We start from the raw sequence: 26,460 nt of genomic DNA, 5'->3' as shown, positions 1-26,460 counted from the left end.
TTCTGATTTCCATATCTTATGTTATGACCGACTAAACAAATGTGGCGGTGGCATGCTGATAGCCGCTCATACCAGCATTGTGTTCCACCATCAACAATCCCTCCCCCTTAGAAATGTTATTCATATGCTGCCACGCATCTATCCCACCCATTATAACCGGCACGTGTTACCACCCGCTGGGTGCCGATGCCACCTTCATTAGTCATTTCCATGATGCTCTTCATTCCATTATGACAGCATATCATAACACTCCGATTATCTTACTTGGCAACTTTAATTTTCCCAGCATAACATGGTCCAATAAAGCAAAAACAGCATCAAAACATAATACTCAAAGTGATTTCCTCACTTCATGCGTAACATTTGGATTGTTGCTGCTAATTTTGTCAACACGACAAATGGATCGTGAGGCTCATAGCGCGTTAAAAAGACAAGGACGAAAGTGAGACATGACACACACAGGCGCTAACTTGCAACAATCCTTATTTCGGGCAACGGACCCATACATATTGTTACGTCCAAGCGCGTCAAAGGGACGCGGGGATCAAGAAGAGGGAAGAAGAGAAGAACAAAGATTGTGCAGCGGCCATTCCTGTTGTTCGTAGCCTGCCGTTCCTGCTCTCGCACGCCTAAATAAACCCCTTTTCCCGGTGCTTGTAACAAATTGGTGGACGGTGCGGGGTACACCTCGTAACCACGGAGCCTACGCTGCTACAACTTCGCCGAAGCCGTCGACTTGCCGGACTTCCGCCACCCTCACCTGACATGCCTGAATACGCCTGCCAGACTCCCGAAGGATCTGACGCGGCTTCTAGGCCAGCACCTGGTGTTCCGTGGCAATACTACCGCGTGCCACTCACTTTCGGAGGAAAAGTCGGAGAAGATGTCGACGAGTGGCTCACGAACTACCGAAGGGTGAGCCGGTCTAACGGTTGGAACTAGACCGCACAGTTGTCCAATGTTGTATTTTTTCTTACCGACACTGCGCTCGTCTGGTACGAGAATCACGAAGACATGCTCACTTCGTGGGAGCTTTTCGTCGAGGAGCTCAGAGCGTGTTTTGGAGATTCTAGCGCAAAAAAGAAATGCGTTGAACAGACGCTTTCGCAACGAGCTCAGATTCCCGGCGAGACCTGTACGACTTATATCGAAGAAGTGCTGAAACTGTGTAAAATAGTCAACTCTCAAATGTCTGAAGATGACAAAGTTGGACATTTGTTGAAAGGAATAGCCGAAGACGTCTACAATTTTTTGATCGGCAAGGAAAGCTTGGATTCCGTGTCTGACGTCATTCGCCAGTGCCGGACCTTTGAGACGCTGAAGATGCGACGGATAATACCGAAGTTTGGTCGCCTGGCTAATGTCGCGATGGTGGCAAGTGTAGACCCGAGCTCGTGTGTTGACCTTCCATCCACTATACGGCAGATTGTTCGCGAAGAGTTGCTCCATCAGGAAGAGATGTACCGTTGCACACCCGGCATCACTGGCGCGTACTCACCACACGAGATGAGAAACACGGCCGTTTCGACATCATGGCAACCCACGGTGAACTCAGCGACCATCGAGTATAGGTCTACCCCACAAACGAGAGGGACCATGAGCTATCAAGGTCATGACTACGACCAACGCCCACGCCGCACGCACGCCTCCCAGCGGCCGATGCCTAGCCATGATGAATGTCACCCACCTACTGTCTATGCAGTCGACAGCAACATGCGCGACTACATGGAAGAACATCGCAATTTGAGGCATCTGCCGGTATGTTTCCAATGCGGTGTCGCGGGCCACATAGCGAGGTTTTGCAATCGTCGCCCAACAACGTGGAATGGTCGATCCGGATCTTCAACAAGGCCCACACCTCCTAAGAGGACAACTCAACAGCCGTACACCACCTCTTGGTCAGCTGGCGTCCCTTCTGGCAACGAATACTGGCAGAGAAGCTTCCGGAGCCGCTCGCCGGCATCTGACAGGAGTTTGATGCCACCGCCGACTTCTCGTGCACCGCGTTTACGTCAGTCTCCATTGCCAGTGCGCCGCTCCGCCTCGCCTTCACAACCGGAAAACTAGCTAGCGCGGCCGATGGGGCTGAGGTCGCTCGACACGTGCTATCGACAGAAATGCCCCCTGCAGTTGCTATGATTAAGAACAAAGTGCATGTACTTGTTGATGGTGTTGCTACAATGGCTTTAGTGGATACCGGAGCAACTGTATCCGTAATGAGTCTCGGTTTTAAAGGTCGGTTGGGGCGTAAAGTTGTATTTCGGTGGGACCAGGCTGCAACGTTTTGTGGAGTGAGCAGCGAGTCGTTGCGCCCTGTTTGTGTGTGCACTGGTGACGTATCCTTGGCTGGTGGAGTTTTCGCGACAGTTTGTAGTTATTCCCCGATCGACGCACAAAGTGATTTTGGGCATCGACTTTTTGCGACAGTGTGGTGCGACCGTCGATTGTCGCACGGGGGAAGTTTGCGTTGATGGCCATGTTTCATCCGGGCTCTTAGAGGAGACTTGCAGTCAAGGTGAACTTTGTGTATCTGCAGATACTGTTGTGCCTGCATCCACCTCTGTGTGCGTGCCGGTTGTGTGTCGCGGTGAAGTTCCAGACAGTTTCGATGCCTCCGTAGAGCCAATGCATCTAAATTGTATGAAGAAGAACATTTTTGTCCCTCATTGTGTGGTATCCATCAGCAAGGGGCGTGCTGGCTTGTGGACAGCCAACTGCTCGGCAGAACCCGTCCTGCTTCCAGACGGCTTGAAACTCGCCTACTTTACAGAATACTCGTCCTCGTCCGAAGCCGTACTAACAGATCCGCCGTGTGAACCTGCTGACCTTCGCCACGTCTCAGACAAAAGGCTTCTGTCTATGATAAACAAGTCACTCAGCACAAGGGGGCGCCATACCTTGGTGGATACGCTTTCTAAGCATCTGTCAGTGTTTGACTTTGCGCAGCCGGACAAAGCGTTCTCGATTCCCGAGTCACGAACACGCCACACTATAGATACGGCATCTGCGCGCCCGATCAGGCAAAAGCCTTATCGCGTGTCGCCTAACGAGCGGAAGATAATCGGCGAACAAGTGAATGACATGATGAAAAATGGAATAATACAAGAGTCCTCAAGTCCTTGGGCAGCTCCGGTCATACTTGTCAGAAAGAAAGACGGTAACTGGAGATTTTGCGTACATTATCGAAGATTAAACGCCGTGACTAAGAAGGATGTCTACCCCCTGCCCCGGATTGATGATGCAATTGATTGCCTGCATTCGGCCTCTTATTTTTCTTCAGTGGACCTGCGCTCAGGATATTGGCAAATCCCTATACACCCGGCAGACAAGGAGAAAACAGCCTTCATAACCCCGGATGGATTATTCGAATTCAATGTGATGCCATTTGGGTTGTGCAACGCTCCAGCAACCTTTGAAAGGTTCATGGACACCAGTCTGCGTGGGTTAAAGTGGAACATCTGTATGTGCTATCTTGACGACGTTGTTATATTCGGGCGCACATTCAATGAGCACAATACGCGCCTGGATATTGTCCTCGACTGCATCAAAAACGCTGGCCTGGTTCTGAACTCCAAGAAATGTAACTTTGGTGACCGTCAAACCCTTGTGCTGGGTCACCTTGTTGACAAAGACGGTGTCCGGCCTGATCCCCTCAAGACGGCAGCTGTCGAGGCATTCAGTGCACCGCAGTCAGTGAAGCAACTTCGTAGTTTTCTGGGTCTTTGCTCTTACTTTCGCCGATTTATTCCTGGTTTTGCTGACGTCGCTTATCCTCTGACAAATCTGCTACATAAAGACGCACGGTTTGAGTGGACACCCGAGTGCGATTCTGCATTTCGTCAGCTGAAGTTCCTGTTAACCTCCCGACCTATCCTTCGCCATTTCAATCCTACTGCGCCGACAGAAATCCACACAGATGCTAGTGGCGTTGGTCTGGGTGCCGTATTGGTCCAACGCTATGACGACCGTCAGCACGCGATTGCTTATGCAAGCCGCTCATTGAGCAAACCTGAACGGAATTACACGGTGACAGAGCAAGAATGCCCCGCTGTAATCTTTGCGGTTCAGTGATTTCACTCGTACTTGTACGGACGCCCATTCCAAGTCGTCACAGACCACCATTCCCTGTGCTGGCTCGTGAACCTTCGCGACCCTTGTGGTCGCCTTGCGCGCTGGGCTTTGAGGTTGCAGGAATATAACTTCACTGTTTCCTACAAGAGTGGCCGAAAACACGCTGACGCAGACTGCCTTTCCCATATGCCGCTTGCCACGACAGACTGCGACGCAGACGATTTTGATCATCTCGTCGCTTCTGTGACACCCGCTTTTCCGGATATCGATGCATTTAAAGCAGAACAACGGACAGACACTAAATTGGAGCCACTCTTTACTTCTGCCCATTCAAGTGCAACAAGCAGCTACTGTGTACAAGACGGGCTCCTGTACAAAAGGAACTACTCAAGCATGGGTGCACGCTTCCTTCTAGTGGTGCCGGAGCATCTCCGGCCAGCAATCCCTCAGGCTATGCACGATGACCCTACCTCCGGTCACTTAGGCACTGTGCGCACACTTTATCGCATTCAAGAACGCTTTTACTGGCCCCGGATGCAACATTCGGTTGAGTTTTATGTCGCCAGCTGCATACAGTGCCAACGTCGGGAAACGCCCAACCCCTGCCCCATCTGGTCTCCTTCAGCCTGTGCCGCCTTCCAGCTCACCCTTTCCGCAAGTTGGAATTGATCTGTTAGGCCCTTTTCCAAAGTCATCTAAGGGGAACCGCTGGATAATTGTCTGCGCCGACTATTTCACACGCTATTGCGAGACGGCGGCTATACCATCAGCAACTGCCACCGAAGTGTCGCTTTTCTTACTTTACGCTATTGTTCTACGACATGGACCGCCTGGTGTTATCATAAGTGAACGGGCACGTCAATTCACGGCGGATATCGTGGAAGAACTTGTGCGTTTATGTAACTCGCACCTCCGGCACTCGACGCCGTATCATCCGCAAACGAACGGCCTCACTGAGCGCACTAATCGAACAATCACCAATATGCTTTCCATGTATGTTGCGTCCGATCACAAGAATTGGGATGAAGTTCTACCAATTATTACTTACGCCTACAACACCGCCAAGCACGAGACAACCGGCTACAGCCCCTTCTTCCTTCTATATGCTCGGCCGCCCCGGTATACGCTCGACACTGTCCTCCCTTTTTACCCCCACGACAATCCTACGGTCGCCGATACGCTGTGCCTCGCTGAAGAGGCTCGGCGACTTGCGCGTCTTCGGACTTTGGCATCACAAGATAACTCCAAGGCCCGCTACGACGCATGACATTGGCCTGTTACATATCACCCTGGTGATCTCGTTTGGCTTTGGAATCCCACAAGGAAGCGCGGTTTGTGTCAAAAGCTGCTGGCAAACTACGATGGACCGTATGTTGTCATCGACAAAGTCAGTGAAGTGAACTATACTCTCGCGCGCCTCACGAACACTGGTAGACGTTCTGCTAGGACACAAGTCGCACATGTCGCACGGTTGAAATCATGCACGCCACGACAAGCTAGTTGACTCGCCCAGGGGGCTTTGTCTGCGAGGGGAGGTATGTTACGTCCAAGCGCGTCAAAGGGACGCGGGGATCAAGAAGAGGGAAGAAGAGAAGAACGAAGATTGTGCAGCGGCCATTCCTGTTGTTCGTAGCCTGCCGTTCCTGCTCTCGCACGCCTAAATAAACCCCTTTTCCCCGTGCTTGTAACAATATATACAACTTTTTCGCGTACATCATACATGCGCTGTTTGCAAAAAAACCCTTACACACTATTGCGCAGGTATGATAACTCTTTGCGGGAAAGGGCAATTGATGGTTTAGACACACAGTTATCCCCAAGCCTATCAATCATTTCTGCTTCTATAATTTCGCGAGTTATCCTACCTCGGGCTTTTCCCACAATGGAGCAGTCTCTGTATGCTGGAGCACACGTCGAGTTGTCACCATCATCCACACCGGGAACAGTGCAGCTGCAATGCCTGCAGTGGGCGTCAAGGAACCCACCCCACTTTTCTGCAACATTATACCGGTGTTCCTTTAAACGCTCGTTGAGGCACCTTCCGCTTTGCCCCACGTAGTTCTTCCCACACTTTAAAGGAAGGTTGTAAACAACTGCTTCCACACATTCAACAAACGGTTCCTGGTGTTTCTTTTTGCACGTGCGCTTATCAGAGAGGCCTGGTCTGGTTAGTCTGCAAAGACATTGCAATTTTGTAGAAGCTGAAAACACAACCTTAACATTCGCATGTTGGCCTATTTTCTTTAAACGGTGCGATAAGCTGTGGATATATGGGATGACAGCAACGCTCCTCTTATCTACACAAGGCACGCTGGTGGAATTCTTTGATATTCTCATTTTGAGCAGACCCTCAGCAACACTAATAAGTACATGTGTAGGGTAACCTGCCAATCGAAGATGGAGGATCTGATCCTTGATGCTTTCGGCCATCAGCTCCGGGCATGACTTACATAATGCGTTTGACAAACATGTCTTTGTGATTCCCCTCTTAACCAACTTGGAGTGCACCGACTGATATGGGAGCAGTGGCTTGTTCACGCGAGGCTCGTACTTCCAGCGTACATGGTCGTTGAAAAATAAAAACTTAATGTCAAGAAATGGGATACTTCCGTCAATCGGCAGTTAATGCGTTATTTTTCGAGGAGATAAACCCTCGCGTATAAAAGAAAGTGCATTAGTGATTAAAAAATCGAAACAGTTAGAAATTGGTAGGCTTGGGGATAAGCATGTGTCTAAACCATCAATCGCCCTTTCCCGCAAAGAGTTATCGTACCTGCGCAATAGTGTGTAAGGTTTTTTTTTTCAAACAGCGCATGTATGATGTACGCGAAAAAGTTGTATATATGTATGGGTCCCTTGCTCGAAATAAAGAGTGTTCCAAGTTAGCGCCTGTGTGTGTCACGTCTCACTTTCATCCTTGTCTTTTTAACGCGCTATAAGACTCACAATGTATTACCAACAAGCCCAAATCACTGCTTTACAACAAATGGATCATTCTTCTAACATTCTTGACCTTTTACTGAAAACTCATCTGGATAACTTCTCTTATATTACACATTTATCTGCTATAAGCAATCATAATGTTCTTCACACAGCATTCAAGTGCTACCTACCTAACCCCCCAAAAATAAAGAAAACAATAACATTATATGATAAAGATAACTATGCTGCCATAAATAATGATCTGCCCATTATTCAAGAATGGTTTCTCACCCATTTTGCCCTCAGCCCTATCGAAACTAACTGGCATCTCTTTAAAGCTAAGCTGCAGCAACTAATCCGAAGTTACGTTTCCACCATTGCAATCAACATACAATCAGCCTCCCCATGGTTCAGCACTGCACTGAAACGACTTTAAAAACAAAAAGTGTCAATTCCAGTTCGTAAAGCTCTTAAATAAAAAATGCACTTGGGATACATATCGGCCCATGGAAAGGCTATTCGTTTCTCTTGCTGCTAACGCCAAGCACTCATCCTACTCATTTACTTGGCACGTTACGCAATAACCCCAAACAACTCTGAAAAACTCTCAACCCATCGTCCACTACACCTTCATCGATCATTGTGCTGAAAGACAATCATATTTTGATCCTAGAACACAGTTGCACAAGTATTAAGTTAGACTGTTTGTTCAGTTTTTCACAGAACTTGATAACGAACTATCTCATGCATATCATGAGAATCACCCAATTATGCCTAAAATCAGGTTCGATGCCAATGGTATTTCCGAAATCATCCATTTATTAAAGCTGACATCATCCACTGGTATTGACAGCATCAATTCTAAACTATTGAAGACTACTGAAATCGTAACAAGTATGATTCTGTCGTTAATAATCCAGCAGTCTCATCTGGAGTGGTGCCACAAGACTGGAACATGCATTGAGCATGCATTGCATTTGGTCCCCTGAGTTACTAAGCAAGGCAATATCATCAGCGACTCGCAAGTTACCAAGGTATTCTCCATTAACTCTTATCCCCAATTCTTCCCAATGCAGGTCTCTGAATACCTCCTGTAAACACGCTGTGAATAGCACTGGAGAGATCGTATCTCCCTGCCCGACGCCTTTCATTATTGGGATTGTGTTGTTTTCTTTATGGAGGACTGTGGTGGCTGTGGAGCCGCTATAGATATCTTTCAGTATTTTTACATATGGCTCATCTACACCCCGATTCCGTAATGCCTCCATGACTGCTGAGGTTTCGACTGAATCAAACGCTTTATCATAATCAATGAAAGCTATATATAAGGGCTAGTTATATTTCGCAAGGTTGATGACTGGGCGTGTTGGTATAGCATATTAGAGGCTCGATTGTGCAACATTTGGACGACACACACACAGAAGAGAAACACGCACCACAGAGCGCTCTGTGGTGTGTGTTTCTCTTCTGTGAGTGTCATCCAAATGTTGCGCAATCGAGCCTCTAATATTATATTCCACACATTTCTCTATCACCTGATTGATAGTGTGAATATGGTCTATTGTTGAGTAGTCTTTACGGAATCCTGCCTCGTCCTTTGGTTGACAAAAGTCTAAGGTGTTCCTGATTCTATTTGCGATTACTTTAGTAATACTTTGTAGGCAGCGGACAGTAAGCTGATCGGTCTATAATTTTTCAAGCCTTTGGTGTCCCCTTTCTTCTGGATTAGGATTATGTTAGCGTTCTTCCAAGATTCCGGTATACTCGAAGTCATGAGGCATTGCCAGGGTGGCCAGTTTTTCTAGAACAATCTGCCCACCATCCTTCAACAAATCTGCTGTTACCTTATCCTCTCCAGCCGTCTTCCCCCTTTGCATAGCTCCCAAGACTTTCTTTACTTCTTCCAGCGTTACTTGTGGGATTTCAAATTCCTCTAGACTATTCTCTCTTCCATTATCGTCGTGGGTGCCACTGGTACTGTATAAATCTCTATAGAACTCCTCAGCCACCTGAACTATCTCATCCATATCAGTATGATATTGCCGGCTTTGTCTCTTAATGCATACATCTGATTATTGCCTACTCCTAGTTACTTCTTCACTGCTTTTAATAGCAGTGAAGAAGAAACTTCAATTATCTTCAATAGCAATTGTTGATTCAAACAGGTGAAATGCTCTGTCCAATCTGTTAGCACTGCTGGTTCTCTCTCGTTACCAGACCACTACAAGCGATGAATGCTTGTACGTAAGTGGCTGAATGTAGCATAAGAGACTCGTGTACGTGAATGCTCACTGTTGCCATATGGTTCGTCATCATCAGCCTGGTTACGCCCACTGCAGGGCAAAGGCCTCTCCCATATTTCTCCAACAGCCCCGGTCATGTACTAATTGTGGCCACGCCGTCCCTGCAAATTTCTTAATCTCATCCGCCCATCTAACTTTCTGCCGCCCCCTGCTACGCTTCCCTTCCCTTGGGATCCATGGTTCGTAGGCATCCCTTCCCTTGGGATCCCTACGAACCATATCCTTGGGATATGGTTCGTAGCCAACGTATAATGTATTGACTGAACCTTATGCGGTGATTGATTGCCTTTTCATTTCGCTGTTATCTCACTTGGTTACAGTTTCCGTGTTATGCTTCTCAGATGTGGGAGCCTGGTCAGTTGTATTGAGAGGCAGTCTCTCTAAGTAAGCATTTGCTCTGCAATCTGCACAGTGACAGAACTTCCAATTTACATGCACCGTGATTCGTGCTCCCTGTTCGTCCTTTCCAGCTGCAGCCATGGGCAAATTGTTCCTGTGGCCTTTCTCGGCTGTGATTAGGCATGAACGGAGACCAGCACACATGCTTACATGGTCCGATGTGTATGAAGTTGATAGCCATATGGATGTCTGCCGAAGGTAATGCCCACGAAACCAATTTGTCCATACTGAGACAAAGTGCAGCGCCAAATGTGAGCCACACATTAGCGGCCCCCAAAAGGAAAGAAACGTGCAGGTTGGAGTTAACGCTAAAATGCCAGACAGTCCATGTCACTGTGTCGGCTGCGGCAGCAGGTGCCTGCTTCACCCGATTGCTTCGCAATACAAGTTAATCATCTTTTAATGGCGACTGTCAATGCAAACTGGTGGGACACGGTCCAATCTGCTTGGGCTGCTGGTTGTCGCTCGTTACCACATAGGCATGTGCGACGATGATGGTAAGCCATTTACGGGCTCGCGTCAATGATTTCAGCACATCTCGACATGCAAATATTATTTCTGCTTTTGCACGAGAATATGCACTGCTTGTTTTCTGCCAATAAAGTCGCACATTCTGTTAGCCCACTTGTAGCTTGTTTGTATGGCTGTCAGTGGAGGTTCTTTGGTCTCCTGGCAATTAGAATGCAAATGATACTGCGCAACAAAAAACGACACGGACATGAGAGAAGACGACACACCAAGCGCAATTAAACAATAGGAGAGCATCCATGCTTTTCAAACGACCGCGGCAATAAGGGAAACAGTGGAACAAGGATCACGAAGAACATTTAGAAAAGGGCCCGTTGAACTAGAAATGAACTTAATGAGAGCAGCATTCCGGGCAAGTTGGTAATCCATAACTCAAATGATATTGCACAACAAAAAACGACAAGGACGTGAGAGAAGACGACACACCAAGCACAGGTTTTGCACTTGGTGTGTCGTCTTAGCACGCACTAAATTAGAACGCACTAGCTATGCGGCAGCCAAGGCATTGAGGCATGCCGCAAAGCCGGCACGGCGCATATGAGCGTACGCGACCGGTGAAAAGCGGCGATATTGGATTTTGCTCTAAACAAAAAAAAAAGAAATTCTGCTGGATGTGTGTTATGAGAGTCCCCTTTGGAGCGGGGCGGCGGGTTCCGCCACCAAGCTCTTTCTATTGTACTGCCTAATGTCCTACCTAGGTTAAAGATGAAAAGGAAAAAAAAATGCACGATGAATTCCCATAACGAAATTTTCAGACCCCTTAATGTCAACTTTGCTTTTGTACATCTGTTTGTTGTCATTTCCCTACTTTTCTTCCACCGATCTTCCAATTGCCTCTCACTAATCTCTATTGCGGACATGTATACTTTTCCCCTGCTCTCGCTGAACCTAAGGGCTTCAAGGAGGCCAGTGGTGCCTAAATCAAGTGCTGGGCAGGTGTTTTCCCGTTCTAATAAAACATGCTCCATCATTTACCTAGCTTTACAAAGCACATGCATTCTCCTTCATTCTTATATGCCACTTTATAGGTGCATGCTCTAAGGCATTTTGATCTCGCTTTGAAAAGTAATGAGCTTCCTTTTGAATTATCATAAATTGTTTGTTTCCTGATTTCATCTTTCTCTCTTAAGTAGTTACTCATGGCAGGTTTCTCTTCCATTGCTGCCACCCATGAGATTATTTCAGCCTCTCCGACTTTCCGCCTGACAGTCTTTGTTGCTGTGTTGCTCACCCTACAGGCTGCACACTTGCTAGGAAGCTTCCTAGTTCTTTTCCTCCACTGTGAATCAATGTTTTTCCTGTACAGATACCTCGACACTCTCTCAGCCCATTTACTTTCTTCCATATCCCTCAGTCATTCTTCATAATAAATTTTACTGTGAGCTTCCCTCACTTCAAAACTTGTCCAGCCCATATCACCCTTCAAAGCTTCATTTGCAGTCTTCCTGTGAGCACCCAATGCGAAGCATTCCACACACCTTTGGTTGCCATTCAGTCCTGATTGTACCCCTTCAAGCAAACAACCCCATTTCCAAATATAAGTCCTGGATTTCAATAGGTGATGCGTCAATAGTGACGGCACACAAGAAGAAATAGACACAGGACAAGGCGCTTCTTCTTGTGTGCCGTCACTATTGGAGCATCACCTATTGAAAGCTATGCACCAACTAGCCCCACGTGTTTCACTGCAATAAGTCCTGCAATCATTACACCTTTCCACATACCCCGGAGCACCTCATACCTATTGTATCCCCATAGTGATCTGTGTTTCATTATGGCCGCATTTCTCTTCCTCTTTGCTATAGTTTTTTTCCTGCGTTTCAATATATCTATTGCCTTCGTTCATCTATATACCAAGGCATTTATATTCTTTTATCTCATGTATTTCCTGGCCCTGTACTGACACTGTCTGTTCACTGTTTTCATTGAATACCATGACACCTGATTTCTTAAAGCTAAATTTCAGACCTATATTCTCGCCTCCCTCTCAAGAGATACTAGCCACACATTGTGTATCACCTTGCTTAGTTTGCTAGCACCACAATGTCGTCCACATAAAACAAACCTGAAAGCTGCTCTACCACTGTACCCGCAAGTTTGTATTTATTATTTATGAGATTAAACCCGATATTACTTCCCTCTAGCGTGCTTTCCATCCTTGCCACATACATCATAAATAGCACTAGAGATAAAGGGCACACCTGCTTCAGTTCCTTGTTGATATCAACTTTTTCCTCGCTCCCCATCCCTTTCCATTGCACGCAAACGGTATAGTCTAGGTAAATCTCTCTCAAGAGCTGTATACAATCATCGCCCAAGTGTTCCCCTTCCAATATATCCCACAAAATGTTGCGGTCTATGTTGTAATCTGCTCCTGTATACCTAAAAAGACCACCTATAACGGTCTGCTCTCTACTCTTGATATTTCGATGCATTGAGTAAGAACAAATAAGTCATCATCCAAACGCCATTATTCTCTGCCCAGCTTTAATTTGATTGCCTGCATTGCTAACATGTATATTACTAATGTAATGAACAAGGGTCTATACGAGTGCATTCTATCCTTCTCACCCTTACCTTTATAAATTAAATTCATTCTACTTTGTCACCAACTGTCCCGTATTCTTCTATCTTTTAAAGTTTTTTCTTCTTTCACCAGAGCTTCCTAACTTTTGTTCCTAGTTCATTAATCAGCCTAACAGGAACCTCGTCTAGCCCTGTGGCGGTGCGCCTAGGAATTTTCTCTTCGGCTTTCTTCCAGTTGAAATTTGTCAGCACCAGCTCCTTTTCCATCTGGTTCTCTTTAATGCTCTTTTTTTTTTCTTCAAATCCAACCTCGTCATTGCCTTGGAAAGATTCGGCTGTAATTTAATCCTGCTTCTCTTTCCTATTTGTTTCCACCTTCGCGTAGGATATGTTGTATTGTTGTTGACTTCCGGCCTAATAATTTTATATGGTTCCAAAATATTCTAGGTGCATCCTTCTTTATCTCACATTTTTCTGACAATGAATGCTCACTTTCACATTTTATCTTTGCTTGCACCAGTATTTGAACTATAGAGTTTTTCTCTCGGTACATTTCCCATTTACTGGCCACCACTTCATCCTGTGCTAACTGCGCCTTCTTTGCCTGCCTGTGCTCTTGGGATGCTTTCTGTCATTCAACAATCGCTTCTCGTATCTCGCTGTTCTACCAGCTTTTCGGTTTCTTTTTTCCTTTCCAACGAACATGTTGTTCCCCTTTCCGTATTTCTGTCATTATTAAACTTAGAAGCTCACTATATTCCCACTTTTTACTTGGCCATTTGCCAAGTTCTTCCTCGACTCTAGTGACTATATTTGTTATTTGTTCAGCATTCAAATTTGCACTGGCCATTTTGCACTCCTTGCTCTCTTTCCCAACTACATGTCTCATTTTCAATATGATGCGTTTATGGTCACTCCCTATGCTGCTATATCCTTCCTCATCAATGACCATTTCTCTCAATTTATAATGAATTCCTTCTGTCATCAGACAGTAATCCTTTCCTTTCTTCTACTGCCCTGCATGTTGATGTAGCATATTGCACGGCGAGCTGTCTTTCTTGTTTTTCTCCTTTTTCTGGTATTGACGGCGATGCTATTCTGATGTTCCCCTAGGTGACCTCCTTCATTACTACTTACTCTGGCCTCCCGAGCACCCGTGGGCCCCCTAAAAAATAGCAACAGCGTGACCAGCAAGCCGCCTGCCCACTCCTCATCCAAGCATGTAATTGAAGTGCATCCCATCTCGTTCAAAACCACCACACCTTCTCATTTCTCTGCTTACTTCCTGGTTGAGCAACACCATCTGGCATCCATCTACGTAAGTTCCGTGCGCTTCCGCTGCTTACTTTTGTACGACTATGGAAAGTACAGTTTCCCTTCTCTAAAGCTGGTTCTTTATTCTATGGTGCAGTCGGCACAATACTTTGAGTGTGCATTTTAAAGGTTGGTTGTCTGGCAGCAGAACAGGTTTCGCCTGTCATACCAGCAAACATACGCTGAGCTATTATTGAGGTTAATGGCCTTTGAGATTGGCATGCACGCTTGACGAAGACTTTGGAAGCCACGTGGGGTAGCGGCCAGTGGGGTTCCGCCAGCCACACGTGCCGCTCGCGACCGACACTCAAAGCTGCAAACACGGGCAGAGAACAATGGCATTCTGGGAGAACTTCAGAATGGCTTCAGAATAGGCAGGTGTTTGGATGATAACTTATTTTACTTACTCAGTGTATTGAAATATCAAGAGTAGAAAGCCGACCATTATATGTGGCCTTTTTAGACATTACAGGAGCCTATGACAACGTAGACTGCAACATTTTGTGGGATACTCTGGAAGAAGAAGGCTTCGGTGACGATTGTGTATAGCTTTTGAGAGAGATTTACCTACAAAATACTGTTTGTGTTGGATGGGAGGGGATGAGGAGCGAGGAGAAAGTTGATATCAATAAGGGACTGACGCAGGGGTGCCCTTTATCCCCACTGCTGTTTATGATGTACATGGTGAGGATGGAGAGGGCACTAGAAAGAAGTAATATTGGGTTTAATCTCTCATACAAACAGGCGGGTACAGCAGTAGAGCAGCAGCTTCCAGATTTATTTTATCCGGACGACACTGTGCTGCTAGCTAACAAGCAGTGATTTGCAACGTCTGGCTAATATCTGTGGACAGGAAGGTGAAAATTTGGGTTTTAAATTTAGTGTTAGAAAATCAGGTGTTATGGTATTCAATAAAAACAGTGAAGAGACAGTGCCAATACAAGGCCAGAAAATACCCGAGGTAAAATATTGAAAGACCACAGTCGAGATTACACTTTATTCCAAGAAGGAAAAATGGCGCCGATGCAAAAACGAGCACGAGCCGATGATTGATGACGGCTTTGTGCATATGAAGATGAAGTCCGCATGAATGCTTACACTAGTTTTCCTACTTTTGTGTCCTGTCTGCACGCCTCACTTCTTTTTTGCATATTAAATCCTTACCAACTAGCTCAGCTTTCTGTTGTTCTAAACTGATTTTCCCCGTGGACAGAAGCAGCCAGCCTGGCCACACATTAGACAGTGGAACAGAGATGAAAGAGCTTCAGGCTGGAAACATGCACAATCTCTGTTCTGCACCAGCATTGGTCACAGTTGGGGCATCAACAGGTGTAATGCAATGGTTTACCAGCGAGATCTGCTCTATGACTTTGTAGGGGCCAATATACCGAGACTCAAGCTTCTCACATAAACCAGGTGTTTGTGCAGGTGTCCACAGGAGCACATCATCACCAGGGTGGTAGGAAACGGCGCAGTGAGAGACATCGTACCGATACTTGCGATCATCTTGGCTTGCTTCTGTGTTCATACGGGCGCGACGACGACATTGGGCTAGACGAGACACAAACCGGTTGCAAATGAATGGTGAAGCAATGACGGGGCCAGAGAAGAAAGAAACGTCGAGGATGACGTTGGGTGGCGGCCGTATAATAAGCAAAACGGAGAGTTTCCGGTGGTGCATTGAACAGACGTATGGTATGCAAAGGTTACAAATGGGAGAATCACATCCCAGTTAGGATGGTCAGGTTGAATATACATGGATAGCATGTCACACAGCGTGCAATGAAATCGCTCTGTTAGACTACTGGTTTGATTGAGGGTGGTAGCTAGACGTCTTGTGCACAGTGTTAGACACTTGCAGAACTTGATTAAAAGTGCTTGAAAGAAATGCCTTGCCACGGTCGCTCAAAAGAATGTGAGGCACCCCGTGACATAAGTAGATAGCCTGCAAGAAGAAGGTCGCTACTTCTGAGGCAGCTCCTGAACGTGCTGAGGCTGTTTCAGCGTACCGAGTCAAATGGTCAACAGCAGTGACGATCCATCTGTTGCTGTCTGGAGTAGTAGTTGGAAGTGGCCTGAAAAGGTCAATACCGACGACAGAGAAGGATTCTGTTGGACAAGGAAGTGGTTGTAGCGTTCTGGCAGGAGCAGTAGTAGGTCGCTTACGGTGTTGGCAAAGCGTGCACGAGGCAACATATCTAGCTATGCTCGTGGAAAGAGCTGGCCAAAAGGATTGGCTGCGTATGCGCTCGTGCGTTTTGTAATAACCCAAGTGGCCTGACGTAGGGTCATCATGTGAGGCCTGCAGAACTGCAGCGCGAAGAGAGCGCGGTGAAACGGGAACCCATCGATAGCCTTCTGGGTGAAAAATGTAATGGTAGAGCATGTCGTCTTCGAACTTGAACAGTTTGAGCTGTTTTCGTAGCCTGGCATTGGGTGGAGATGAAACACCGCTAAGGCGACTGATGATACCATGGCAATAAGAATTGGAACGACAGAAAGCTGAGCTAGTTGGTAAGGATTCATTATGCAAATGCAAAACACGACACTCGTGTTGTCCACTTCTCAACTCTTGTGTCCTGTCTGCACGCCTCACCTCTTTTTTGCCCAATAATAATTGGCGTGCTGGTGAGTGGAAAGCACTGAAGGGCAGTTTGTTGGAGTCAAGGAGGAAATCGATGTAATAGACGATGCGTCCTCTGTGCGGCCAATTTGACAAGGTGATGTGATGCGCTCCGATTATGGTGTTAATGGGCATCGTGAAACAGCATCGGCATCTTGGTGCTTCCTTCTGGACTTGTATATAACATTGAAATCATATGCTTGTAATCGGAGTATCCAGTGGCCAAGGTGTCCAGACAAGTTTTTGATCATCGACAACCAGCATAGGGCATGGTGGTCGGTCATGACCGCGAAATGACAACCATGCAGGTATGGACGAAACTTCTGAATGGACCATACAACAGCCAAACACTCCTGTTCGGTTATCGAGTACTTCTTTTCTGTGGAAGTCAAAATGCGGCTTGCATATACAACAACCTTTTCGCAAAATTCGTGGTCGTGCTGCAGCAGCACGGCACCAATTCCTTGACCACTAGCGTCAGTATGCAGTAATGTGGGTGCCTTATCATCAAAATGACAAACAACAGGTGGGGATGTAAGTGCGCACTTGAGTTCCTGGAACGCGGCTTCACACCAATCGTTCCAATCGAAGGAACTGGAACTAGCAAGGAGCTTGTGGCGGGGCAAGGCAATGCTGGCGAAGTTGCTGATAAAATGTCGAAAGTATGAGGCGAGTCCAAGGAAGCTGCGCAGTTCTTTTGCACAAAGTGGGTGTGGAAAGTTGAGCACTGCGAAAATTTCGTCCGGATCGGGCTGGATGCCATCTTTGCTAACGAGATGACCCAGGACTTTAATTGTTGTGCTAGAAAACGGCACTTCCTCATGTTTAGTTGAAGTCCGGCATTAGAAAGGCATGTGAGCACTTCATCTAAGCATTGCAGATGGTCAGTGAAACTCGAGAAAAACACAATGTCATTGAGGTAACATAGACAAGTTTTCCACTTGAGGCCTTGAGGCCGCGAAAAACAGTGTCAATCACTTTTTCGAATGTGGCGGGAGCATTGCATAGGCTGAAAGGCATTACGTTAAACTCGTAAAGACCATCCGGAAAACAAAAGGCGATCTTTTCTTTGTCCGCTTCGGGCATTGGAATTTGCCAATATCCGGAGCAAAGATCAAGGCTGGAAAAGTATTGTGCGCCTTGCAAAGAATCAAGAATCAAGGGCGTCATCGATACGGGGCATCGGATATACATCCTTACAGGTGATCTTGTTTAGCGCACAGTAGTCAACCCAAAATCATACCGATCCATCCTTCTTCTGCGCTAAAACAACGGGTGATGACCAAGAACTGGTGGAGGGACGTATGACGTTTCTTTTCAGCATATCGACGACATTCTCCTCGATTATTCTGCATTCGGTCAAAGAGACTTGGTAGGGACGACGGCGCACAATAAATAGTCTGGCCATCGGTGTCGATACGATGGGAGGCAACAGAGGTCTGTCCGAGTGACGAGGCATTCGTATCAAAGGAGGCCTGATGTTTTGTGAGCAATTGTAACAATGCTTCACTCTGAGCAGCCGCAAGGTCAGGACTTATCACAGAAGCAAGGGCAGATAAAGCGGATTTACCCTGTTAAGGAAGAGCTTGCGAGGTGACAAGAGGGAGCAGGAAGACTGGTTGGGTGTCCACATAACAGGTCACTGCAGAGCCTTGAGGTAGGAGGATTGGCTCAGTGGTCGTGTTTAAAGTGATGATTAATGTAGAGCTTTCTTTGAACCGCACCAGACAGGAAGCGAAGACAATCCCACGGGCAACTTTGGAACGGACCATGGGTGTGCCAAAAATCCGCTGTAGCTGATCCTTGAAAGACGACCAATCACAGAAGTCAGTCAGTCAGTCAGTCAGTTCTTATTTGCAGGAAAATCACGTCATCCTGCGGGTGGCAGAGACTAAAGGCATGATTGCCCGACGAGGTCTCTGCCCCCATAACAAAAGGAGTGGACTACAGCAGTACAGCAGAGGGCTGGTGACAAAAGAGAAGCGGCGTTACAAATAGTACACGCATACAGCCTACACAATACATACATCATACGTCCTATACAATATGGGTGTCCTTAAGCACTATGGACAGTTTATTGTTAAAAATCACATTGAAGATTTGCTCATATCACAGAAATACTTAAAAGGAAGTAAACAACCGAAACGGAAATTTACATTTATCATTGTAACTTAACAATTTCTACGGAAAACAACATCGACAGAAAACAAAACTGACCGCAGTTCACATTTGAACGTTTTTCTGGGTAGGCAGAAATCCAAAATAAAAGCACAGTTATTTAACATGTCTATTACCTGATATTCTAGATCTTGTTTTCCATAATTTGTTCTTTTTTATTTCTGCGTTTGGGGTTACGGATATCATATTGCGCCAAGACAGGTGTGTAAATACTGTGGAGTTTCTGTTCATAAATTCGCTGCACCAGTATCCATAAATAGACTTTATTTGCAGGTAAAACATCAAATCTAGGAAAAAGTGGTTGCGTCGACAACAAACTAATAGGGCCGGTGTGGTTCACAAAAATCCGGAGGACACGTTTTTGCAGCAGTTGTAGCCTATCGTAGTTCCCTTTTGTCGTTGTCCCCCAGACCAGTATGCCACACAAAAGTTTAGAATAGAACAGGGAGTAATATACTAATTGCTTTAGCCAAAGAGGTAGAAGAGGAGCTATTTTTCTAATACATCCAATAGACTTCGCGAGTTCGGAGAGCAGATGATTGACATGAGGGGTCCAAGACAACTCTTCACTAAACCATACCCCAAGGAACATTTGCACACTTACTTGTTCTAAGTTATGTCCTCTGTACTGTAAGTTAATCATATTTTTATGCTTATTTATTGGCCTAAATATCATGTACTTTGTTTTTACTGCATTCAACTGAAGTTTGTTTTGTTGCAACGATGTGGATAAATCATTTAAATAGAGATTGGCCGATTGTTCAATTTCATGCAGTGTTCTACCTGTAAAGAATAAACTAGTGTCATCTGCAAACATGGTTATTGTGGGTGTTTTTTGTAGTTCCGTAATGTCATTCACATATAAGAGGAAAAGTAACGGGCCTAATATTGAACCTTGCAGGACACCTAGTTTAATGTCAAGCTGTTTTGAAGAACCACAGTCTATTTTAACAAACTGACGCCGAAATAATAAGTAGCTCTTGATAAGGTCCAATGTGATACCATGAATTCCATAGCAATTTAATTTTATAGCTAAGATTTCGTGGTCAACGGAATCAAAAGCTTTGCGCAGATCAAGAAAGATTCCTAAGGTGAAGAGCTGATCCTCAAAATTTCTGATTATTTGCTGCTTGATGGCAATAAGAGCATCCTGAGTTGTCTTATTTTTCTGAAAACCATACTGTAACGGTGATATTATATGATACTTGGTTAGATAGTTTGACAGCCTGTTATTGATTGACAATTCATAAATCTTTGAAAACACCCGAAGCACTGAGATTGGCCGGTAATTCGTAATATCATCAATTCTACCTCCTTTGTGTATTGGAATTACTTTGGCCAGCTTTAGTTTATCTGGGAAGACTCTAGTAGAAAATGTCAGACTAATGAGATAGGCTAGGGCAGGGCTGATAATTAATGACACTCGCTTTACAGGTTCAAATTTAATTTCATCATACCCACTTGCGACATTACTTTTTAGGTGTATTATAAGACCATTGATTTCTCTTTCGGTAATGGCATCTAAAACAAATGAATTTGCTCGACGAGAAGGCCAGTAGAGCCCACTTTGTTGAATAGACGGCTGGGGTACGGCTGCATTAATGAAATACTCGTTAATTTCATCTGCTAGCGTCTTGCCTCCTATAGAGTCATTGATTACTATTTGGTCAGTCTTAACTGGTGATGGGTTTCTGCCAGTAAAGTAATTTACCTGTCTCCAGATCTTTGCCAGATCTGTTCTTATCCTAGCAAACATTGCTTCATAATATGCGAGTTTGGCTTTTTTATATCAGCGTTTAATTGATTGCGATATTTTTTTTAATTCCTTGAACAAGTCACCATTTTTGCATTTTATGAATTTGTGGAACATGATATTTTTCTTCTTGATGCGTTTTAGTAGGGCATCATGATTCAGGAACCATGTTTTGGCTACTTGAGAGACGTAAAATTAGACGTTTTTTAACTTCAATGTCTCGTTCCAGTTGTTGTACTCACTGACACGATCATAGTTGTCGAGCCAGTCTTCAACGCCCTCACCAGGCAAGCCAGAGAAGATTTCAGGATCGCGATACCGATTGTTGGCAGGGCTGGGAGTGGGGGTGGCTGGCACTTGAACCAAGCTGATGGACGCGGCGGCGGGCTGGTCTTGCGACATGGCGGCCTCTTGGCTCAAACAGCGTCCTGAACGTAGCTCCAGGAGAGATCTTGAAGAGGAGTGAGGTCGAAGGGATTTTAAAGCGCCTCCACCACTTGAAAGACCACGGTCGAGATGATGCTTTATTCCAAGAAGGAAAAATGGCGCCGACGCAAAAACGAACACAAGCCGATGACTGATGATAACTTTGTACAGATGAAGTCCGCCTAAATGCTTACAATATAAATACCTTGGTATATGGATAAACAAAGGCAATAAATATATGGAAACACAGGAAAAAAAACAATAACAGTAAAGGGGAATACAAATGCAGCCATAATGAAGAACAGAGCGCTATGGGGATACAATAGGTACAAGGTGCTCCAGGGTATGTGGAAAGGTGTAATGGTTCCAGGACTTACTTTTGGAAATGCGGTTGTTTGCTTGAAATCAGGGGCACAATCAGGACTCGACGGGAACCAAAGGTCGGTGGGACGCCTCACACTGGGCACTCACGGGAAGACTACAAATGAAGCTGTGCAGGGTGATATATGGGCTTGACTAGTTTTTAAGTGAGGGAAGCTCACAGTATGATTGATTATGAAGAATGACTGAGGAATATGGAAGAAAGTAAATGGGGTGGGAGACTGTTGTACAGGAAAAACATTGATTCACAGTGCGGAAAAAGAACTAGGAAGCTTACCAGCAAGTATGCGGCCTGTAGAGTGAGCAACAAAGAATGTCAAGCGGGAAGTGAGTGAGACTGAAATAATCTCATGGGTGGCAGCAATAAAAAAGAAACCTGCCATGAGTAACTACTTAAGAGGGAAAGACAAAATCAGGAAGGGAACAATTTATGATAGCTCAAAGGGAAGCTCATTACTTTTCGAAGCGAGATCAAGCATGTGCGCAGTAAAGCTAGGGAAACGATGGAGCATGTTTTATTAGAATGTGAAGACATCTGCCCAGCAGTCGATTTAGGCACCACTGGCCTCCTTGAAGCCCTTGGGTCCAGTGAGAGCAGGGGAAAAGTAAACATGTCCGCAACAGAGATTAGTAAGAGGCGATTGGAAGATTGGTGGAAGAGAAAATAGGGAAATTACAAAAAAACAGAGACGTACAAAAGCAAAGTTCACAATAGGGGTTTAGAAAAATTGGTTGTGGGAGTTCGTGTTTTTTTCCCTATAGATAGTTTGCACAGACATCATCGCGGCCGCCATCTTTACGCACTAGCACGTCGACAAGGAGTGTAATCAAGAAACGTGACAGCATGACAGGACAATGGGTCCATCTTGTGTCGAACAGCAAAGTGATAACAGTGATAAACCAGTGAAAAACAGTCACGGTTAATAAGCAAAACAATGCGCTGGGGTACTTGCGACGCAACTTAAGAAATGTTCCTTCAGACGTTCGCAAGCTAGCTTACCTAACTCTCATTCGTCCCAAGCTCGAGTATGCATCTCCCATTTGGTCCCCTCACCAGAAATACCTAACTGAAATGCTGGAACGTATCCAAAACAGAGAAAGCCACTTCATCATAAATGATTACAGCTACCAGTCTAGTGTTACACAAATAAAACTTAAGCTTTCATTACAATCCTTGAGCGCTCGCCGAGACATTGCCCTTTTATCACTGTTCCACAAATTCCTTCACTCCACTCGAACACTCACATGCTTGAAACGACCCTACTCCACGTCACATAGGCTTCATAATCATTTCAGCTATGCCCGCCTTTACGGGTCTACAAAAGCATTCCATTACTCTGGTCTTCCTCGTGCTATCAGAATATAGAATTCGCTCCCAGACAGCATTGCAAGCCAGTCCAACTACGATTCATTCCGTGATGCCTTGACTGAATGCATGACTAAAGAAAAGTGAAGTTTTACGTTTGTCGCACAATGCTTTCTATACTTGCACTACCTTTTACAGCTTGTCGCATTATTACCGTTATGTCGCTATGTTTACCGTTTCGTTGGAATGTCGCGTCCGTAACCTTTCTGTCGTTTTTTATTATTACTACTTAACACTCTGATCTTATTAATTACACGACTTCACTGAGAACAATCTGTGTGATTTATTCCTTGTTATTATATTATGTTTGTTATGTTTCTTCTTTTCCCTAGTGAATCGTGAACTAAATAATTCTTTTTTTCATTTCAGTTGTACTTGTGGTTGTAGGATATAAACAGATACGGTTTATAGATGTCTTGTATTCTATGTATTTTCTATGTACTGCTCCCCTTACTCAATGCCTCACTTTGAGGCCTGTAAGGTATCTTTAAATAAATAAATAAATAAATAAATACAATGCACTCACGTCATAGGGGCCGCCACGTTTGGGTACTAGCACAGTGAGAGCTGCGTCTGTGACGTCACGTGAAGACTATCTATATTTAACCTAGGTAGGCTATTAGGCAGTATAGTAGCAAGAGCTTGGTGGTGCTACCCACCACCCCCTTCCAAAGGGAACGCTCATAACATTCATCCATCTATCCAGTGAAGAGGAAAGGGAAAGAATTGGGCAGCTTTCTTTTTATTTGTATTTTGTATTTTATTTATTTTTTTGCTAGGCCGTAGACATCTAGTAAAGGAGGCAATGCTCCTTCCATGCTCGCTCATGAGAATATCTGCGACGCCTAATGGGACTTCACCGTCTGCATTTTTGAAAATTTCCTTCATGATTTTGCTCAATAATAAAAGCTATAGCTAACGCATTTTGAGTGCACCTAGAAATTCTTATCGCAAAACAAACAAGCGTGCGTCAAAAATTCTCAACCGTGATATTACACTAGTCAACACAAGCACATGCAAATGCTCACTTGCCATCAGCCGCTCCACAATCAATTGCAGGACGTTAACAACACCTCTGCCGGAGCATGGACACTACAGAAGTTAATCAACAACAGTTAGAATGCTGGCTTGATGGGGCTCACCGGTCGTTGTCGCAGCAGCGTCAGGGTGTCACATTTACCACATTTCCCCCGAGCAAGCACATCCTTGCGCTTCTTTCTATTACCTACTTAGCACAGAGCAGCGATCGACTTCACACACACTGTTATTACCTGCTTGGAACACCTCAGAAACGCATCTGGATAGGAACTCAACCGACGTTTTGCTTTCTGCACGGCGTTCATTGCGGCAGCTTGCAGCGCTGTTCCTCCACGCACCAACGGAAAGAATGCAAACACCTCCGACAACTCCGGGCCGTATTCTGAAACGTTCGCCACAGAACACCTATACAAACTTCGTTCGCCTTCCGCGAAAGTAGGGTACCGCCGTGTTCACATTTCCCGACAGATGCAGCTACGGGGTCCCTCTTGGCGTGCGGTGAAGCCATAGAATTACGGACCATGGTGAAGCCAAAAGACCGTAACGCCGTTGGGGCCGCTGCGATCGGTAGCACTGGTTCCAGTACCGATCGGTAGCACTGGTAATGGTTCCAGGACTTACTTTTGGAAATGCGGTTGTTTGCTATAAATCAGGGGTACAATCAGGAATCGACGGGAACCAAAGGTCAGTGGGTCGCCTCGCATTGGGCGCTCACGGGAAGACTACAAATGAAGCTGTGCAGGGGGATATGGGCTTGACTAGTTTTGAAGTGAGGGAAGCTCGCAGTAAAATTGAGTATGAAGAACGGCTGAGGAATATGGAAGATAGTAAATGGGCTGGGAGAGTGTTCTGTACAGGAAAAGCATTGATTCACAGTGGAGGAAAAGAACTAGGAAGCTTACCAGCAAGTATGCGGCCTGTAGGGTGGACAACACAACAACAAAGGTCAAGCGGAAAGTCAGAGAAGCTGAATTAATCTCATGGGTGGCGGCAATGGAAAAGAAACCTGCCATGAGTAACTATTTAAGAGGAAAAAACGAAATCAGGAAAGAAACCATTTATGATAACTCAAAGGGAAGCTCATTACTTTTCGAAGCGAGATCAGGATGCCTTAGAACACGCACCTATAAAGCGAGATATAAGAAGGAAGAAGAAGCATGTGCTTGCTGTGGTAAAGCTAGGGAAACTACGGAGCATGTTTTATTAGAATGTGAAGACGTCTACTCAGTGGTCGATTTAGGCACCACTGGCCTCCTTGAAGCCCTTGGGTTCAGAGGGAGCAGTGGTAAAGCAAAAATGTCCGCAATAGGCATTAGTAAAAGGATCGACATTTGGGCGAGTTGGTACTGGTTGAACATCTTGAAGGGGCAGCGCAATAAGACGATGACAGAAGGCAGGAAACACACAGGACAGCGCTGTCCTGTGTGTTTCCTGCCTTCTGCCATCGTCTTATTGCGCTGCCCCTTCAAGTTGTTCAGGCATTAGTAAGAGGCGACTGGAGGATTGGTGGAAGAAAAGTAGGGAAACGACAAAAGACGGAGACGTACAAAAGCACAGTTCGCAATAGGGGATCAGAAAATTTGGGCGTGGTAGTTCATAGTGTTTTTTTGTGTCTTTTTCATTGTTTACCCTAGGTAGAATATTAGACAGTATAGTAGCAAGAGCTTGGTGGCGCAACCCACCGCCCCGTTCCAAAGGGGACGCTCATAACATCCATCCATCCCTCCTCACGCGCGGTCATAGAGTTTCTCACTACATTACCTTATAGTGAGAAACTCTATGCGCGCGGTGGTGCAGATGGTGGTATAGTGCCTAACGAGCCTAGAATATACTGGCTAGTGTGCCGTCCGCGGCCTCTCGGGTGGCACCAAATGTAATGAATGCCGGTGATTGCCACTAGGGGCGCTGCAGTGTAGGTGGGTGCCGCCGCACCATCCGGTCTTCGTAGCCCGCCGTGTTTCCACAACTCTATGGTTTCCACAGCATCGGCAAACGGGCTGCTGCTCTTTTTGTTTTTATTAAGCTGTAGCTGCAGCACAGTTCAAATGTGGGCAGCTGATTTATAAATCAGGGTTTGTTTCGATTACAACAGGCTTCTCTAGCGCTTGTCGCTTGCGTGAAAAGCGTGTGCTAGCTCAGCTGGGCTTCGAGCGGGAACCTGATGTGTTTCCATGCTGGCGAAGAGAAAAACGTAATTTCTAAGGCAAATGCCTTGATCTGCATGTTCCAACGCCGTGTTGCGAGGTACAGAACATATCACACGATCCAAGGAAGGCCAGAAAGGAAGCAAATTTAATTATTCATATAGTGATTGGATTAAGGGGGATAAGGCTGAATTAGAGGGATTAAGGTGTATTAATTAAGGAGGATTAGAGTGAATTAGAGTAGGCTTCACAATGCGTTCGCCTTCGTGTCTCTTCGGCGATAGCTAAGGACACTTGTTTTTTATTCTAGCCATGATTGCAGCGTAATTTTTTTAAGGGTAAGTTTTAGGTTACATTTTTCATTCTAATAAAGTAAAGGAATTCTAAGGTTACGTTACTGTTCTATTGATGTTATATTAATGCATAACCATTGAAAACCGCTGTAACAGATCATCTTTTGAAATGACTTGAATTTCGCTGTACTTTCT

At 45.5% G+C, this 26,460-nt stretch overlaps 1 protein-coding gene across 4 annotated transcripts in view; it reads right to left on the bottom strand.

Moving 5' to 3' along the window:
* Window positions 1-24,357, bottom strand: part of LOC139059570 (uncharacterized) — a 161,525-nt gene extending 137,168 nt beyond the window's left edge. Inside the window, exon 1 of one of the 4 annotated variants that reach the window (XR_011514204.1) lies at window positions 24,062-24,350. Coding sequence is in view for 1 of the 4 variants with exons in the window: in XM_070538007.1 (XP_070394108.1) it covers window positions 24,062-24,133 (72 nt within the window). In the remaining 3 variants the exon portion in view is untranslated. Of the gene's footprint in view, window positions 1-24,061 lie in introns of all 4 variants that reach the window. The other 3 variants (XR_011514203.1, XR_011514202.1, XM_070538007.1) reach the window with 3 other exon arrangements.
* Between the last annotated feature and the right edge of the window lie 2,103 nt (window positions 24,358-26,460).

This window comes from Dermacentor albipictus, chromosome 4, assembly GCF_038994185.2.
Source record: "Dermacentor albipictus isolate Rhodes 1998 colony chromosome 4, USDA_Dalb.pri_finalv2, whole genome shotgun sequence".
In the NCBI taxonomy this organism is placed as follows: Eukaryota; Metazoa; Arthropoda; class Arachnida; order Ixodida; family Ixodidae; genus Dermacentor; species Dermacentor albipictus.
Note: the sequence above shows the minus strand (reverse complement) of the source record. Positions and strands in the feature narration are given on the sequence as shown.